This window comes from Leptopilina boulardi, unplaced genomic scaffold (assembly GCF_019393585.1).
Source record: "Leptopilina boulardi isolate dan_hultmark-lab unplaced genomic scaffold, ZJU_Lbou_2.1 LbouV2_350, whole genome shotgun sequence".
NCBI lineage: Eukaryota > Metazoa > Arthropoda > Insecta > Hymenoptera > Figitidae > Leptopilina > Leptopilina boulardi.
In genome coordinates this window covers 436,195-457,093 of record NW_026137919.1, presented here as the reverse complement: position 1 = coordinate 457,093, position 20,899 = coordinate 436,195, and the positions used below count along the sequence as shown (strand labels likewise).

At 26.9% G+C, this 20,899-nt stretch overlaps 2 protein-coding genes across 2 annotated transcripts in view; one reads left to right on the top strand and one right to left on the bottom strand.

Annotated features, from left to right (window-relative positions):
* The window catches only part of LOC127286134 (uncharacterized), a 32,268-nt gene extending 21,141 nt beyond the window's left edge, over positions 1–11,127 (top strand). Inside the window, exons 3-4 of the mRNA XM_051312448.1 lie at positions 9,817–9,945; positions 11,099–11,127. Of these exons, the coding sequence (XP_051168405.1) occupies positions 9,817–9,945; positions 11,099–11,127 (158 nt within the window). The remainder of the gene's footprint in view (positions 1–9,816; positions 9,946–11,098) is intronic.
* LOC127286122 (uncharacterized) overlaps positions 1–20,899 on the bottom strand; it is a 570,090-nt gene that overhangs the window by 287,705 nt on the left and 261,486 nt on the right. The gene's annotated exons all lie outside the window — the stretch shown is intronic.

Here is a 20,899-nt window from a genome sequence, read left to right as displayed (position 1 = left end):
TTTGACTACCAAACATTAAAAACCGACTACCAAACACCACCAAACGACCACCAAACGATTCCAAAAAGAATTTTTAAAGAATACTCAAAAGTGGGGTGCCACCGTGAAATTAGCACCCCAAATTTGAAATTATCATAACTTTTTTATTTTTGACCACCAAACGTTGTAAACCGACTACCAATCACCACCAAACGACCACCAAACGATTCTATATGAAAAAACATTAAGTTTTTATAATTGGGGTGCCAACTTCACAAGGGTGCAAAACGGACTTCGGATTCGTGTTCAGCGCGTCAAAATACATGGGAAATGACTAGTCTGGTCTGCCGCGCACGACACTTTTTTTTTTTGTGGGGCTGTGTAATGATAATACAGAGTTGGACATTAATAAGAGGCCTAATACTGCAGAGAAACCTACTCCTTCAAAAACAAAAAGGGTCGAACAATCGAAGAAGGACTCACTATCAGATGATTCTGATTTAGGTATTACATAGTTAAATTTTAATATCTAAAAATGCTTTCTTATATGACAATTTTGTCACATTGCATCAATAAGATATTAAGTGACTAATGAATGTCATGTGACAATTTTGACCACTTTGAGATAAAATAAATTCTTGTTGCTGCAAGAATTGTAATCCTTTGAAAACTTAGCTTAATCATAAATTATTTATTATTTACCAACAGGGACCTTAACAGAATTAAAACAAAATTCAAAAACACTTTTGTTTTAATTCTGATCGGGATATCAGAATCAAAAGTCGACTCTATTTAGTTTAGATTCCGAAATCAAAATCAAAAGTCAGCTATATTCAGTTTTGTTTCTGGTACCTGAATCAAAAGTCTAGATTATTTAAGTTTTGATTCCGAAATCAGAATCAAAAGTCAAGTTTGTTCTGATTTGATTGCGAAATGATAATAAAAAGTTAACTTAGTTTCGATTTGATTTAGTGAACGAAACCTTAAAAAATCCGATTATATTGTAGTTGAAAAATAATCTGCAAGTTATTCGTTACTTATGTCCCAGTTAAATCCTAATAGAGCTTTTTAGAAATTTGCGAATAAACAATAATTGAATATAATACAAATGTTAACGTAGATTTAAAAAATAATTTTAAAAATTTGATAATTTAATTTCATAAAAAATCATTAAAATACCTATGAATACCCACTTTCCTAAACTTTTGGAGTAAAATTTACACAACTCATTTTCTCAGCATAAGACATCTTTAAATTCTTACATGTATTATCTTTATTTTTTCCAAAAATTTTCAATTTTCTAAATTAAAAAGTTAATAAATTATAATAAAGATTTGAATTTTAATACGAGGTCTCATATTGTAGAGAAACCTGGTCCTTCGAAGAAGAAAATCCAAAAAAAATCGAAAAAAGAACATATCAATTATAGCAGAGTTTTACAACTTGATTTAAAATCGTCAAATGAATATGGTATGGTTTAATTGTTTTCCTTATTTTTTTAATATATGAATTTAACAAATCTATGTTATAATATAATCATAATTTTATAAAACAAAATTTTTATTTTTTAAAAAATTGTCCAAAGTAACTGAGTAAAATATTTTAAACTTTTGTCAACATCATCTACAATTTTAATTAGTTTTCTTTAACATGATGTGATGACAAAGAAAACTAATTAAAATTGTGATGCCAAATAAATTAAGGTAGATAAAATCACATGTTGACCATATCAAAAATATCACTATCTGCATGTGGTTTTTTGACTTCAAGAAAACTTGATGAAATTTTGATTTAATATTTATTTATATTTATTACAATTTAATATTTAACGTGGTATAACGAATACAGTTTTAGGAATATTGAAATTTTATTTTACATATAATATATTTATATTTTATATATAGGGGAGAGTGACAAACATTGGGACAGTTTAAACATTGGGACACTTTAATTTTCTGAAAAACTACTTAAAGAAACTCTACCAAAATTTAAATGTAAACCATGTTTATGACAACACACTATCTCCAAAATTTTTAGCCACATTGATTCATTATTTACAAAGAAAATTTTTAAAAAACTGTTTTTGAGGCACCAAAGTAAATTTTTTCTTGAAATACAATGCTGATTTGTATATAGATAGGACAGTTTTTAAAAAAAGTGTACTTACTACTACGTTTACTTATGTCTTTAAGTATAATATCCAATAGTTTAAAATTTTTTAAAATTCCGTAAACAATTTTTATTTAACTATTTTCTTGTTGTTGCTTAATTTAAACATTGGGACATTAAACATTGGGACAAGCAAAAATTTAGGTTTATGAAATGTGTATGGTGGCAACACTGATTATAAGTTGTGTCAGCTATACGCATGCGCATTTATACTTACACAGCGACTAAAAATGTGACTTTTTTATGCTAAAAAACAATAAAAAATTCAAAATTTATAATTAATAATTATTACAATTATTGTTCGACAACATTTAAAAAGTAACACTTGTAGGAGAACGACTATTCAAATTTTTCTCGAAATTGTTTTTAGGTTATGACCAAATTATGACGCATGATCAGCAGTACTGTAAACGTGAAAAAAATAATAGCAATTTTTTATATGAAACTTGACATCGTATTATAAAAATGTAAAATATTATTAAATTATGAGTGTTTTGCAACATTTGTTAACATAACGTTATTTAATGCAAAATATATATATATTTACAAAGTATAAAGCAGAATATTATTATTGAAACAAGTATTCAGTATTTAATAATAGGTGTCCCAATGTTTAACACAAACCTTCAAAACAAGAAAAATGTATCAAGTTTTAAAAACTTAAAATTTTTCTATTTAATCACAATATAATCTAAATAGAATATATGCATTATGTAGAAAAGAGTTCAAACTTTATGGTAATACCAAAAAGTGTTCAAAAATATATAAAATTGACATATTAATATGTCTTTGAAAAAAAACTGTCCCAATGTTTGTCACTCTCCCCTATATATATATATAGAACTTGTATTATACTAACATTCTGTTTCATAAAATCCGAAAACTACTGGCAGAATGTTACATTTTTGACGTAAACTGACTCTATTTAAACATTTTGTTTGAGAAGAGAGTAAAAGTTTTATAAATAATAATTACTATTTTTATCAAAAAATGACCAAAAATCAAAAAAGAACTTTAAATAATCATGATTTTTTAAAATAATTGTCATTCTTTAGATATTTCCGATGCTGAACAAAACGAAGAAAAATTAGAAAAGTTTGCTGTTGTTACAATAACAACAGAAAATAATAAAAAGGTAAACATAAATTCTTTTTCTGGTTATTTTATTTTTTACTTTAAGAAACAATATACAGTGAAAATGAAGTAATTATAATAACAGTAGATAATTATTTACATATCATGAACAAAAGTACTGTTTAATACAAGATACATTGTTTACTCACAAATCATTTAATTGTTTTCTAATTATTTAATTTGAGATGTTAGAGCGAAAAAAATTTGAATTCTTTAAAGAATAAAAACTGTAATTAATTATAAAATTTTTTATGAAAAATATATATTTGATACAAATGAATAATGTAAATGTAGATAAAATATTTTCTAAAAAGAAAGATTATAATTGTTCAAAGCTTCGTGTGCCAACCAACTACTTTGATTTTTAAAAAATTCTAAATATTTTTTTCATTAAATTTATATTGTATAATATTTTTAAAAATTTTCATTACGGAAGTTTATGTATATTTTAATATAAACATAAACCTATATATTTTAACTGTCATCCGTAAACTAATTTTCATCTATTCTGAAATTCTGGTCATTTTCCCGAACACCGCTAGCCCGAATGCGAATGGCCCTAAAAGAAGGGGTTTTAAACTAATGAGAAAGAAATTTTATTCCTTATTTATTATTGCTGTCATATCTTGCTGTCATGGCAGCCTCAAAATACCCCTACTTGTGATTGGCGAACACAAGATCTCTAATTCAGGTCATCGAAAAATAAAATTTTTAATATTTTCTTGAAAAGTAAGCTCGTAGCTATCGTCGGAACTACAATCAACTATTTTCGATAAAAAAACAAAATGGCGGACTTGTTTCATTTTTGACTTTATTTTATCAACTTAAATTGTTTAAAAAAATGGTTAAATATTAATGAAAAATTATGATTCTAGTTCCGACGATAGCGGTATATGTGTAGAATAAGCCATAAAAATTTGAGCTTAATCGGTGCAATAGTTTTTTTTATGATGTCCGCCAGGTCAAAAAAACGTTGTTTTGAGAAAAAACGAATTTACGAAAACATGTCCTTTCCAATAAAATACCCCCTTTCGCAACAGGATACATTATATACATGTATGTATGCTTTGATTTATATACATATATGTGTACTTTGATATATATTTATATTTATATAGGTATATATTTATAAAAGCATACATTGTACTCGCGAAGAGTACGCTCCATGAGCGCGTGAATTTTACATTTTACCCCGTTTTTCGATATGTTACCGAAGTTTCTAAGCAAAATAATTGTTTCCATAGCATTTCTACATATATCTACTACAAGAATATGCAGTTTTTAGAAAATCGATTTTCTTGAAAAAAAGATGTGGTACTAACCCCTTAAGAAAAATTTTTATTATTTAATTTTTAAAGAATATGATTTTAGAATCATAACATAAACTCGAAATTACAGTTACTGCAATCTTGCCATGATGAATTGCTGCAAGCTAACTAGAATGGTTTCTGTAACCTTCATATGAAAAATTGTTGCAAGCTTACTACGAAATATTGCAGAAGGATTGAATCGAACTGATTGCAAGATTTCAGAAAGCTTGTTGTGACTTTTCAAAAATAGTTTTTTTAATTAAAAAAAATTATTCTGAGTTATTTGCTTTATTTTATTTGAAGATTTTCTTATAAGAAATTTTTGGAAACAAATATGAAGAAACTAGGAACAACAAACACTAACCAAAGACCTTGGCCGACAAGCTAAACAACCAACTATCACAGAAAAAAAGCCAGTTCATAACCTTTAAAGTCATAAAATCAGCTTCAGGTTAAGGTGTTATATACCTTTTCATGGGTAAAAAATAGATTTTTTTTCATTGCATATATCAAAAGTACATACTATCGAAAATGTTTTCCCAAAATTTCACTAAAATCGGAGTATTAGAACGTAGAGTAACGTAGCCTAAGAGTACGCATTGCCTAAGAGTACTTTTTTGCTGCCTAATTACTTAATTTTTATATTGAAGTTTAGAAAGCGCGCGTCATTGTATTTTTTTATTCATTAAATTACGTGATTAATGAGTTTCTTTATGTTATAAACAATTGTCAAGTATATTAAACGTATAATTATCGTATAAAAAAAATTAAACGTATAATTTTATTCTTCTCCGTACTGCCTTACTAAGACTACGCAGTAATAATTTTTTAAGAGTATTTACCATAAATGATGATCAATATAACTGTAATTTATGTTAATAATTTTAAAAAAACTGTTTTATATACCTACAAAAATTAATAATTTAATAAAAATATAAATAACAAATTAGTACATTGGTAGGTGAACCTATGCACTCTTAGGAAGGTTTCAATTAATTGTGATTTATGTGACTAAATAAATACTTATTTATATTTATTATTTCTTAAAGGAATTTAAAGCAAGGGGTCCCTGAATCATATCGTCGGTAACAGAAATTAATTAAAACATTACAATTATAAAATAATATTTATTTATTATACTATACCAGGTGGAGAAGATACATTTAGGACATGGTGTTTTTATAAAAAAAGATACATGGCAGCTATTAAAAAAAGAAAAAAAGGATTCCCTATTTGTAAAGAATTTGGCGACTGCGATCTGGACTCGGCACAGTTTAGCCAATAGATGCCTAGAATTCAAAGAAGATCTCAGACCAATTCCAAATAGGTCCCCTAGAAAATTATTATCACCAAAAAAACTGAAAGTAGTAAAAGGTATGCTGTTCAACCTTTTAAGAACAAGACTAGACACATTTTATAAACAATTTTGAATCATTTCTTAGGAGCAACAGAAACTTTAACATTTCATAAATGCTGTTTCATAAACCAAAATCAAAATTGAAAACAATTAAAATTAAGTTCTTTTGAATAAAAACATGCGTTATTAACATAAATATTTTTTAAGGTATTAAATATTAAGAATATAATATATATATATATATATATATATATATATATTTATAATATTAAGTCCTTCAAAAATTGTGTCCAAAATTTTCACGCATTAAAATGATGTATAATTATATTAAAATGATAATACTTTTATAAAATACAAAATAGTGGTAAAACAGGGATATTTATCTACATCAAGTTTAAAATTTTCCACGTCACACGTGGCTAGGTTCAATGCTGTGTGGGTTCAATTTTAAAGTGAAATTTATAATTTAAATTAGTTTAAATGTTTAACAGAAATTTATTGTTGCCACGGTTTCAAATAACCCATTCAAAGAATTGTCCCCTTCAGCCAACCTATAAGCTCTTTATCCTCCGTTCGCAGATCTAAAGTTCTTCTGTAACCTCTAAGCAATAGTGTCAACTTTACCGATATCCTTTGACGAACTCATTATACATTTCAAAAAAAGAAATACTACATAGTACGCAGACTACGGGCGCGATATCTTTAAATCAATCATACAGTTTTTTCTTATTTGTTTTCCAAACTTGTCGTTAATTTCTACAATTAACATATTAAAAACTTGTTTAATTATTGTTAGGCACAAATACTTGTATGCCAACTTGTCCCAGAAACCATCAAATTTATTACTTAATTTCTTGTGTGAGTAATAAACCTTAGTTTTACTGTCGACCTATCTGAATTGATAAAGGCAAGACGTTTATTATTGAAGTTTTGAAGTAGACTTTTGCAATTATGTCTTAATTCTTTTTTTGAGTACGGAACCCTCGATTTCAGTGCGAGTGTAACTCGCACTTGTCCGATTTTATTTTATGAAAAATATTTTTCAAAAAAAATATAAGAAACATAATTTTATTTTAACTCGCAATATTTTTATTGTATTTACATTATAAAAATACATTGAATATTAAATTTTATCTTTCTAAGTCAAAAAAAGTGATAAACCATAAGATATTGATATAAGGCTAGTAGCTGCTTGTCAAGGAAAATCGAAAGTTATCTTAAAAATAAAATTTGTTTATTAATTAATCGAGGGGGAATTTACTAGTTAAAAACGTGTACACTTGACTACCGGTATTACACCTAATGTTACCATTATTACTAAGTTATTACACGTTATTACAGAGTATTACACATTATTACAGAGATATTACAGAGTTTTTTGCGTTATTACAGCACCGTAATAACGCATTATTACACGGTATTACACGTTATTACACAAGTATTACAGGAAGAGTGTACACTTGACTACCTGAGTGAATTCCCCCTCGTAATTAATATATGTTTGAAAAAATCTCTTAAAGATTAGTATTTTGCCAATTTCATTGAAATAATTATTGTTAGTCTCAAGTTTTGCTTTAAAATATTAGTGCATTAAAATTCTTGTTAAAAAAAGAAACTTTGTTCATTTAAAGGAAACAACTTTCAATGATATTGTTTCCAAGACGCACCACGTGGTGGTAACTAATCATGCATCTCAACACAGAAAAAACCTAGTCACATTTTTGTTGAAACTCAAAATGAGCCAATGCTAAACGACATAGACAGCGGCGACACCAACCTGGTGATTGATTACTTTTAATTATTCTATTTAATTAATAAAAATGTACTTTTCCGTAGATTATTATATACTAATTTACTTATCATTGAGGTAAATGAGGTACATTTGAGGTAAATTTAATAAATTAATGAAAGTTAAAAAATCAATAATATACATTTTGGCTATAAAGTTTTGCGTTTTAATTCAATTTAAATCACCTAAATGAGTTAAAGAAATTAATTGCTCTTTCCGCGAGGAAGCCAAATTTTCATGACCCCCTATTTTATTTTAGAGTTATAACTACTGAAGAAATAAATTTAAGGAAAAAGTCTACTTTTTTCACTTATTATCATGTTTATTAAATTATTTCTATAATCTAAACATAAAAAAACGTAAAATTAATAAATTTGAAGCCCTTTAGATAAAATGTTTCTCGTTATTGTGAGAAAATTCATGATTTTTTCTAAAATAATCAGTTTTTTCTTGACAGCACTAGAAAAATCAACTCCAATCGTCCATTTTTTCCCCTGTAATTTTCACGCAAAAATACATTTATACAACAAATATAAAAAGTCTGGGTTGAATATTGTGTGTACTAGGGAGTTTAAACCATTTTTTTCGAAATTTTTTATTTTTCCTTGACAACGCTATGTAAATCAATCCGAATCAAGTTCGCTATATTTTTCCTGTAATTTTCACGTACAAATACATAAGTGTACCAAATTTGAGCTGTTTATGTCAAAAGATGTGGCCGCTAGGGGGGGGTACATAGTCATTTTTAGGCATTTTTCGTAAAAATTCATGGTTTTTCCTTGACAACGCTATGATAATCAATTCCAATCATGCTCGCTATATTTTTTCTGTAATCTACACGCAAAAATACATATGTGTACTAAATTTCAGCCCTCTGGATTAATTCGTGTAGCCGCTAGGGGGGGGGGTACACGATTTCAAAAAAACCGATATTAATAGGGTTCCGAACCGAGTACGGAACCCTAAAAATATCCAATAATAAGGCATTTTAGACAATAAATCACAAATATGGATTCTTAGAAATTAAATATGCAACAATATTAAATTTAATAAATGAATCCTTTTTAATTTTCAAAGAACTAAGAAAAGTAGTATTGAGGTATCGAAACTCTGCTAGCTGACACAATTCTCCCATTACCTCGCAGAATTTTCTCAAGCCATAATTTGGAAAAAGTATAAAAATATAAACAAATTTTATTATTACCTATATTTCTATTTATGTATTTAAATCGACACACATTTATCTCTTATAAAATCCCAAAAATTTTTTTCCGAGTTATTTCCGCGAAATTCAAAGTCTATAGGTACTTGAAATTTAAAAGCTCTCCTTACCCTACTTTCCTCTAATATTTAAATGGCAACATTTATGAGTAAAATGTGTAAATTTTAATTAAATTGATCAGAGAAGTTTAAGATTATTTTTTCACTTGATTTTTAAATATTATATTTTGTTGTATAGTTCAATTTTAATTTTTTGAGCTACCTTTCGCTGTTTGGATACGCTAAGAAACAATGTAGAGATGAATTGTTTTATATAATTTTAATTGTATAACAAACTACCATTCCAATGAGCTCAAGAACGTTGAAAAATTTTAATTTTTGCCATAGAAATAAAAAAATAGTAAAATACTTAAAATTGGGTTTTTCTTAGATATCTCATTGAAAAATTAACCTATTCTCTTCGTCCAGGAGTCACTTCTTTCCCCTAGATACAAAGAAAAGTGAAAATTAAAAATTCGTCGGAGCTCTTTTTGAGAAAAAAATTTTTTAATATTTTTTCATTGATAACACAGCTCCACAAAAAAAGTATTTAGTGAAGTGGAAATTCTAGCATTTAAAAATTTGATGCCCTTAAAATTCTTTTAAATTTTTTTTGTACCATTTTTCCATACCATATAAATTTTTTTCGAACAAAAATTTTAACCCCATTTTTTCAAAATGAATCCTTATTTCTCCTTTTTGACTTTTGGGCATCTTTTTTTTACATTTCTGTATTTTTATTAGGAAAATTATATTTTTCCCAAACCAAAATATATAAAAGCAAAGTGATTGTTAATAGAAATTTTTATCATTTACAGAATGCTTTGAAAATTATATTGATACTGAGGACGAAAATTTGAAACGAAGCAGACTGAGCCATGCAAATTATTATTTGAGCCAACAAATTGGTTATCTTAGAAGGACTCTATATCCAGAAACGATCAAAAGTAAATTACTTGTTTTAGTTTTTGCAGTTGATTTGACTAAAATTTTTAGTAAAATAAACTGCTAATTATTAACTCCATAAAAAATAGTTATATTAACTATACATAACATGCATTGTAAATTACCTTGTACCATTTTCCTATTATTTTGGATCACTGTACGACTGCTCCAGTTTATAAAATATTTATAAAGGGTCAGTTGGGGTAAATGGGGACAAGAGATTTTGGAGCTTAATTTACAGTTTTAAAATTAAGTTGAACGTCAATATTTTAACCTCAGATCACCTGCAAGAGGTTTTGAGTATTGCCAAGCTTTTATCTTGACAATTAGCAGCAAGACAATTCAAGTTATCGCTCAATGCATAAAAACTTGAAAATCAAAGTCAAACAGTTTGAGTATTTTATCTCGCATTTAAAAGAAAACATACTTAAAAATCATACCAAATTTTTTTCTTATTCCTCATGACTCCTATAACAGAAATTCACTTGAATTTTTGATTTTTGTCAAGTTGGTTAATAATGACAAGCTGTCCCCATTTACCCCAAAAATTTGAAAACTCAGGGTAAATGGGGACAGCTTGTCATTATTAACCAAATTAACAAAAATCAAAAATTCAAGTGAATTTCTGTTATGGGAGTCATAAGGAATAAGAAATAAATTTGGTTTGATTGTTAAGTCTGTTTTTTTTCAAATGCGAGACAAAATACTGAAATAAAAAAAAATAAAAAAAATGGGGACAGTTAGTTTCATGCATTTAAAGCTTATCTAAATTTTTTTCTGCTGCGTAAAATTAATCCTGGGAATGTAAATAACAACTTAAAAAAAATAAACCCGCAAATATTACCTTTTAAAGAAAGAAACTTACGTAATTTTTGAAAAATAGCGATTTTGTCCCCATTTACACCAACTGACCCTAAATGTCTATTACTCTTTTCATAAATTGTTAATTTAAATGGAATATTTTGTATTTCTTTTGGAAATAAGTAATTTATCAAAATGATTTTATATTTTAACCAAGAATTTTTTTTAAATGGTCTTCAAAACCTATAAAAGTATAGAATTTAGAAATTATCCTTTTCTGTCCGCCCTGACAATATCTTGTGATTAATTTAATAATTTATAAATACATAAATAATAAAAAATTTTCTGTTTTAGGAAAGATGAAATCTGATGCACAAGATTAATCATCTTAATTTTTTTTATTATAAATTACACAAGCCTATAAATTTTTCTTTTGTTTCTAAAGTAAGTGAAGGTAATTGATGTACATTTTCGTGCTAAAAACGAATCTGGCCTTGAAAATGCTCCAGCATTGTCAGGTTTTCTGATAACTAGCTTAACTGGTAAAAAGTGTCTATTTTAGCCATTTTTTATAATTATTTTAGAAACCTAAATGGTTTTAATTTTTGAAAACATAGCATGGTATTGCTTCAGCATGATCATTTTTAAACCCAAATTCGTTTTCAACATAACAGAATGTACGAGAATCACACTCACCCCTTAAGATACTCATTTTCGCAGGCATGTTATTATTTAAATAATTCTTCTTATTGTTCTTTGCTTTTTTCAAATTTATCATTTCTATTTAAAAAATCTTATTTCATACTGGAAAATTTTGTATGCAAATAAATTTGTTCTTATATTAAACCTCTACAGTAATTTTTTAAATAAACCTTACTCTAAATAATAATTTTACTTGCTTCAGCGTTATTATTGAAGGTGCTTAAATAATATGAAAAGTACAATCAACCCTAGAATGGAAACTGGGGTTTTTTTAAAATAAATTGCAGATTTTTTTTACCTATTTTTACCTCCCTAAATCTATTTTTAAGTTATTTTCCCCATGCGTAATTTTTTTTACTTTTAGTCACTTTATCTCTTCAAATAATTATATTTTTTTGAAATAAATCAAATTTGTTTCATTTTCTCTTAAAATACATCTGTTTAGCTTTCAAAATTCACCGGAATTTTTAGACCACCCCAGTTTTCCATTGGAGCATAAAAACATCATATTTCTATTTTCAGGTTAAAACAATTAAAGTTGACATGTACCCTATTAATTATTATTTTCAGTTAAAAATTATCTTATCATAAAAAAATTAAAATATTTAACGAAAACTTACCTTATTTACTTCATTCCTGTTGCTCTATACCAACTAATTAAAAATTATAGATAACCTTAGAAAATTCTAAATTGTTTTAATAATTAGATTTTATATGAACATATCCTTATTATACAAAAGGCAACACAATTAAAATAATAAATAATAATTTTCCCTATTTTTTACACTCCTGATGAATTTATTAATAAACAACTTTCTCAAATAAGACAAAAAAAGGAACAAGTAAGAGAGAATTAAGAAACAATTAAATAATCATTGAATACGTTTTCAAATAAACCATTGCATGTAAAAAATATATGTACATATAATTATTATTTACTGGAAATTTGAATATAACATGTTTTTATAGAACTTAACATTAACCCCTTTGCAGTGATGATCAAAATCTTAAATGTGGGTCCTAAATGTTTTGGGGTCACTGATTAGGAATCTGATGTTAGTTTTTTAAAATTCAGAATAACAAATCCAATATGGTGGATATATTTTTCTAAATTTGACGGATTTGCTTAAAACTCATTATTCAGGGGTCGCTGAATAACTATCAAATACCACCCCCATAGTTAGCTAGTAAATAGTTTGACAGTTATCAACAACCTCAGAGTGTACCACGTGGAGGTATGCCTTTAAAAACCCCTGAGTAACAAATTTTAAGTACATTTTATTGATTTTTAATTTTCCTGTCCATATTGGATCCAACATTTTGAATTTTGAAAAATTAACAGCAGACTGAATATAACGAACCCGGAAGCACCTAAAAAATAAGTTTTAAGTAAATTTTAATAATTTTGCTTCCTCGTGGAGGAAGCTATGTAGTCCTTTCGTTTATAAACTTTTTAAAAATGGTGAAAACAAATTTTCCTCTATATAGAAACATGTTATATGAGATCCTGATCAATTGTCCGGATGTATGTATGTGTGTGTGTATGTGTGTATGTATGTGTGTGTGTGTGTGTGTGTGTGTATGTGTGTGTGGATCGTTTTTGTGAACACGATATCTTTAACAGGTTTTAATGGATTTGGATAAAATTTGGTAGGCTTATTTAACACATTAATTTCTCAAAAATGACGAGAGGATTTTTAAAAATACCCCAAAAAAAAAATTTTATCGTCTTTTTTCCAAAAATTTTTTTTTAATTGAAAAAATTTTTAAATCGAAAAATTTAAGGTAATATATAATATAATCGTCTTCTTTATGTCAAGATGAATCGATTGATATATATAAAGTATAGATTTGATTGAAATTTAAAGAATTAAAGAAAGTTAAAAAATCAAAAATTCTCATTTTAGCTATAAAATGATGTGTTTATTTAAATTCATGTTTATATATGAAATAATTTTATTCCCTGCATTGAAACGAATTGGTTGGTATATATAAAGTATAGATTTGATTTAAAATTTGAGAATTAATAAAAATTGAAAAATCGAAAATTCATATTTTAGCTAAAAAATTTTGTGTTTTTTTTAAATACAAGTTGATGAATAAAATAATTGTATTCCTTGCATTAAAACGAATCGATTCGTATATATAAAGTTTATGTTACACTCAAAATTAATTAAAATTTTCTTTATTTTTCAAAAAATTTAATTAATTTAAAACATTTTTAACTCGAAATTTTTTAAATCAATCAATTGAATTGGACAAATTCATTGCTTCCTTCACGAGGAAGCGAATTTTTTGCTTCACACAATGAGGAAGCATAATGTTTATGAAATAAACATAAAGGACCCCCTCCTTGTTTAATTTTCTGTCCGCCATATTGTATTCGACATTTGAAATTTTAAAAAACTAATATCAGATTCGTATTCAGCGACCTCTAAAACCCCCGAATAACGAGTTTCAAATGAAACTGACTTCATATTCGTAATTAGTATTCTCAAAAACAACCCTGGTGACCAGTTTCAAGCGAATTTCAAATTAGGTCACTTTCGAAAAGACATATTGGATTTGGGTTTTAGAATTTTTAAATTCTGACCTCAAATTCAGATTTGGCGTTCAAAATACTTTAAATGAAGTCAGTGTGATATATCAGCAAATTCTTGTTTTTTTAAAAGTTTTTTGTATGTACTAAAGTAAAATTAAAAATATTAATTTTTTTGAAGACGGTAATTTGACGGTTCCGTACATCGACAATAATAAATTCTTTTTTATATATATAAATATATTCTTTATTATAAACAAACAAATTCAAATATTTGCTTTGCATAACTTTTATTTTTGACACTGTCACTCAATTTGAAAATTGTGTTACAATTTTATCCCGAAATATTGTCTTCTATGGTCACGTTGGCGTTATCCAAAAATGACTAAATATCTACTCACTCAGTTGAGGAAGAGTCAGTGACATTTTTTGCAATTGTTTCGAAAATTTTCCATTTTTTTCTTGCTGGCTCCTATTCATCACTTCCAATCAAGCGCGCTAACTGGGATAAACAGGGTTATTTTTTACTATTTTTTCGAAAAATTCCGATTTCTTTTCTTTCTAGCTTCTAATTATAATTTCCAATCAAGCGAAAAATGTGGAAAAAAAGTTTTAAGTCAAAAATCCTCGTATAAATAGACGTGGAAAATGTAAAAATGTAGATAAAAATTCAAATAAAAAATTCTTGCAAAAATACACGCGATAAATGTAAATATTTAATTGAATGTTAAAGTTAAAAATCCTTGCAAAAATACACGTGGAAAATGTAACCATGTTAATCAAAGTTTAGGTAAAAATCCTTGCATAATTAGACGCCGAAGAAGGTAAACATGTAAATACAAGTTTATAAGTTAAAAATCCTTGCGTATATACACGAGAAAATTGGTAAAAGAAAAAAAAATTTAAGTCAAAAATCCTCGTATAAATAGACGCTAAAAATGTAAAAAAAATTTGAATTAAAAATCCTTGCAAAATTACACGCGGTAATGTGAAAAAGAATAAAAAGTTTTAAGTCCAAATCCTCGAACAAATACATGCAAAAATGTAAATGCATGCGGAAAATGTAAAAATGTAGATAAAAATTTATATTAAAAATCCTTGCAAAAATACAAACGGAAAATTTAAACATCTAAATCTAAGTTAAGGTTACAAATCCTCACATATATACACTCGAAAAATGTGGAAAAAAAGAAATAAGTGTTAAGTCAAAAATCCTCACATAAATAGACGCAGAAAATGTAAAAATGCAGCTAAAAATTTCAATTCAAAATCCTTCATTAATACACGCGGAAAATGTGAAAGTGAATAAAAAAGTTTTAAATCAATAACCTCGAAGAAATACATGTGAAAATGTAAGACAAGTTTTAAGTAAAAAATACTCACAGTAATGCGCGAGGATAAATGTGAAAAAGAATTAAAAAATTAAGTCAAAAACCTCGCATACATACATGCCAAAAAAGTTAAATACGTTTCAGTCAAAAATCCTCGTATAAATAGACGTGGAAAATGTAAAAATGTAGATAAAAATTCAAATAAAAAATTCTTGCAAAAATACACGCGATAAATGTAAATATTTAATTGAATGTTAAAGTTAAAAATCCTTGCAAAAATACACGTGGAAAATGTAACCATGTTAATCAAAGTTTAGGTAAAAATCCTTGCATAATTAGACGCCGAAGAAGGTAAACATGTAAATACAAGTTTATAAGTTAAAAATCCTTGCGTATATACACGAGAAAATTGGTAAAAGAAAAAAAAATTTAAGTCAAAAATCCTCGTATAAATAGACGCTAAAAATGTAAAAAAAATTTGAATTAAAAATCCTTGCAAAATTACACGCGGTAATGTGAAAAAGAATAAAAAGTTTTAAGTCCAAATCCTCGAACAAATACATGCAAAAATGTAAATGCATGCGGAAAATGTAAAAATGTAGATAAAAATTTATATTAAAAATCCTTGCAAAAATACAAACGGAAAATTTAAACATCTAAATCTAAGTTAAGGTTACAAATCCTCACATATATACACTCGAAAAATGTGGAAAAAAAGAAATAAGTGTTAAGTCAAAAATCCTCACATAAATAGACGCAGAAAATGTAAAAATGCAGCTAAAAATTTCAATTCAAAATCCTTCATTAATACACGCGGAAAATGTGAAAGTGAATAAAAAAGTTTTAAATCAATAACCTCGAAGAAATACATGTGAAAATGTAAGACAAGTTTTAAGTAAAAAATACTCACAGTAATGCGCGAGGATAAATGTGAAAAAGAATTAAAAAATTAAGTCAAAAACCTCGCATACATACATGCCAAAAAAGTTAAATACGTTTCAGTCAAAAATCCTCGTATAAATAGACGTGGAAAATGTAAAAATGTAGATAAAAATTCAAATAAAAAATTCTTGCAAAAATACACGCGATAAATGTAAATATTTAATTGAATGTTAAAGTTAAAAATCCTTGCAAAAATACACGTGGAAAATGTAACCATGTTAATCAAAGTTTAGGTAAAAATCCTTGCATAATTAGACGCCGAAGAAGGTAAACATGTAAATACAAGTTTATAAGTTAAAAATCCTTGCGTATATACACGAGAAAATTGGTAAAAGAAAAAAAAATTTAAGTCAAAAATCCTCGTATAAATAGACGCTAAAAATGTAAAAAAAATTTGAATTAAAAATCCTTGCAAAATTACACGCGGTAATGTGAAAAAGAATAAAAAGTTTTAAGTCCAAATCCTCGAACAAATACATGCAAAAATGTAAATGCATGCGGAAAATGTAAAAATGTAGATAAAAATTTATATTAAAAATCCTTGCAAAAATACAAACGGAAAATTTAAACATCTAAATCTAAGTTAAGGTTACAAATCCTCACATATATACACTCGAAAAATGTGGAAAAAAAGAAATAAGTGTTAAGTCAAAAATCCTCACATAAATAGACGCAGAAAATGTAAAAATGCAGCTAAAAATTTCAATTCAAAATCCTTCATTAATACACGCGGAAAATGTGAAAGTGAATAAAAAAGTTTTAAATCAATAACCTCGAAGAAATACATGTGAAAATGTAAGACAAGTTTTAAGTAAAAAATACTCACAGTAATGCGCGAGGATAAATGTGAAAAAGAATTAAAAAATTAAGTCAAAAACCTCGCATACATACATGCCAAAAAAGTTAAATACGTTTCAGTCAAAAATCCTCGTATAAATAGACGTGGAAAATGTAAAAATGTAGATAAAAATTCAAATAAAAAATTCTTGCAAAAATACACGCGATAAATGTAAATATTTAATTGAATGTTAAAGTTAAAAATCCTTGCAAAAATACACGTGGAAAATGTAACCATGTTAATCAAAGTTTAGGTAAAAATCCTTGCATAATTAGACGCCGAAGAAGGTAAACATGTAAATACAAGTTTATAAGTTAAAAATCCTTGCGTATATACACGAGAAAATTGGTAAAAGAAAAAAAAATTTAAGTCAAAAATCCTCGTATAAATAGACGCTAAAAATGTAAAAAAAATTTGAATTAAAAATCCTTGCAAAATTACACGCGGTAATGTGAAAAAGAATAAAAAGTTTTAAGTCCAAATCCTCGAACAAATACATGCAAAAATGTAAATGCATGCGGAAAATGTAAAAATGTAGATAAAAATTTATATTAAAAATCCTTGCAAAAATACAAACGGAAAATTTAAACATCTAAATCTAAGTTAAGGTTACAAATCCTCACATATATACACTCGAAAAATGTGGAAAAAAAGAAATAAGTGTTAAGTCAAAAATCCTCACATAAATAGACGCAGAAAATGTAAAAATGCAGCTAAAAATTTCAATTCAAAATCCTTCATTAATACACGCGGAAAATGTGAAAGTGAATAAAAAAGTTTTAAATCAATAACCTCGAAGAAATACATGTGAAAATGTAAGACAAGTTTTAAGTAAAAAATACTCACAGTAATGCGCGAGGATAAATGTGAAAAAGAATTAAAAAATTAAGTCAAAAACCTCGCATACATACATGCCAAAAAAGTTAAATACGTTTCAGTCAAAAATCCTCGTATAAATAGACGTGGAAAATGTAAAAATGTAGATAAAAATTCAAATAAAAAATTCTTGCAAAAATACACGCGATAAATGTAAATATTTAATTGAATGTTAAAGTTAAAAATCCTTGCAAAAATACACGTGGAAAATGTAACCATGTTAATCAAAGTTTAGGTAAAAATCCTTGCATAATTAGACGCCGAAGAAGGTAAACATGTAAATACAAGTTTATAAGTTAAAAATCCTTGCGTATATACACGAGAAAATTGGTAAAAGAAAAAAAAATTTAAGTCAAAAATCCTCGTATAAATAGACGCTAAAAATGTAAAAAAAATTTGAATTAAAAATCCTTGCAAAATTACACGCGGTAATGTGAAAAAGAATAAAAAGTTTTAAGTCCAAATCCTCGAACAAATACATGCAAAAATGTAAATGCATGCGGAAAATGTAAAAATGTAGATAAAAATTTATATTAAAAATCCTTGCAAAAATACAAACGGAAAATTTAAACATCTAAATCTAAGTTAAGGTTACAAATCCTCACATATATACACTCGAAAAATGTGGAAAAAAAGAAATAAGTGTTAAGTCAAAAATCCTCACATAAATAGACGCAGAAAATGTAAAAATGCAGCTAAAAATTTCAATTCAAAATCCTTCATTAATACACGCGGAAAATGTGAAAGTGAATAAAAAAGTTTTAAATCAATAACCTCGAAGAAATACATGTGAAAATGTAAGACAAGTTTTAAGTAAAAAATACTCACAGTAATGCGCGAGGATAAATGTGAAAAAGAATTAAAAAATTAAGTCAAAAACCTCGCATACATACATGCCAAAAAAGTTAAATACGTTTCAGTCAAAAATCCTCGTATAAATAGACGTGGAAAATGTAAAAATGTAGATAAAAATTCAAATAAAAAATTCTTGCAAAAATACACGCGATAAATGTAAATATTTAATTGAATGTTAAAGTTAAAAATCCTTGCAAAAATACACGTGGAAAATGTAACCATGTTAATCAAAGTTTAGGTAAAAATCCTTGCATAATTAGACGCCGAAGAAGGTAAACATGTAAATACAAGTTTATAAGTTAAAAATCCTTGCGTATATACACGAGAAAATTGGTAAAAGAAAAAAAAATTTAAGTCAAAAATCCTCGTATAAATAGACGCTAAAAATGTAAAAAAAATTTGAATTAAAAATCCTTGCAAAATTACACGCGGTAATGTGAAAAAGAATAAAAAGTTTAATGTTAAATACCTCAAATAAATACATGCGAAAAAGTAAGACAAGTTTTAATTAAAAAATCCTCGCAGAAATATGCGATGATAAATGTGAAAAAGAATAAAAAATTTAAGTCATAAACATTGCATAAATACATGCAAAAAAAGTTAAATATGTTTAAGTCAATTATCCTCGCAAAAATAAATGCAGAATGTTTATAAATTAATATTAAAATTTATTCTCAAAATCCTTGCAAAAATTCTCGCATATGTATGTCGAAAACAGGTAGTGTATTTACTCGCAAAATCCTCGCAAATTACATGCGAATTTCTTCGCGTATTTTTTTGATAGGGAACCTTTAAATTTAGGGTGGGGGAGGGGAAGAGAGGAGGGGGATGGGGGTTGGCGCGCGAAGCGCGCAGGGGGCATAGCCCCCTAGTATATATATATATATATATATATATATATATATATATATATATATATAACTATGTGAATACATGTATGTTATTAAAATATTCGGAGTTTTTAGATTGATAACTAACGTTTACATCGATATTTTTAAAAAGGGAATAGCTGGGATGTTCGGCAAAATTGCATTTGATTATTCGCTTAAAAAGATGTAACAATAATTTTGATTCACAATTTTAATGACTCTTGATTTTGATGAGGAGAAGTGTAATCTCACTTTCTCTATTCTTATAGCTCTACGGTACCGGCACAGCACTGGTCCAGTCTATATAATTCCTACGCCTATGATTGACAGTAATTATAAATATAATTTTTAATAATTTATAGAATGCTTTGACAATCGTGTGCCCTCACAACACAAGGATATTCAGGATATCCCTGGGACGTCCTGGGGATATCCATTTGCTTTTGGCGATTCGGATATCCCTAAGATATCCTCTGGATATCCATGGACATCTCTAAGATATCCCAGGGATATCCAAACCGCCGAAAAAAAATCGATATCCCCAGGACGTCCCAAGGATATCCTGAATATCCTTTTGTTGTGAGGGTGGGAAATTTTAGTGACGTATACTTTGAGAGTATAAAAGAAAAATAAATATATATATATATATATATGGAGTAAAATTCCTGTAGCGAACTAAGTGAAAAAAACAGTTGATCGGATCGGGCTGTAACTTGAACATAGTTTAGCCCTAGGGGTGAGTAATTTAACCACGAAATATGGTTAGGTTTTCTCAAAAACTGTCGGAGAGAGAGGGGGTTGAATTTTTTTGAAAAATTTAAACAGTAAATTTTTAAAGACTTGCAACTTTTAAACAGAAAGAAGAAAAAAATTTTCCCTTTATGTTTTCGAAAGGTTTTACCTGCTCTTTCGAACGGTGCACAAAAATTTTCAAAAAATTCAAATTTTGACCCTTTTTTTGAAAATTAAACCTTTTTTCGACTTTTTTTTAAGTTCGGTCCTTTTTATTTTTTTTATTTTTTTTTTGAAAGCTAAAAATGTGTATTTTCACCATAAACAATATTGAAATGTCCTTTTTTGTTATTTTCGAGATATTAATTAATTAATGTTAATAAAAAATGAAATATTTCACAAATAAATAAAGATATTGCAATTTCTGAAGCTACCAATTGAAAGCTGACGTAATTCCGCATATATCGAGCC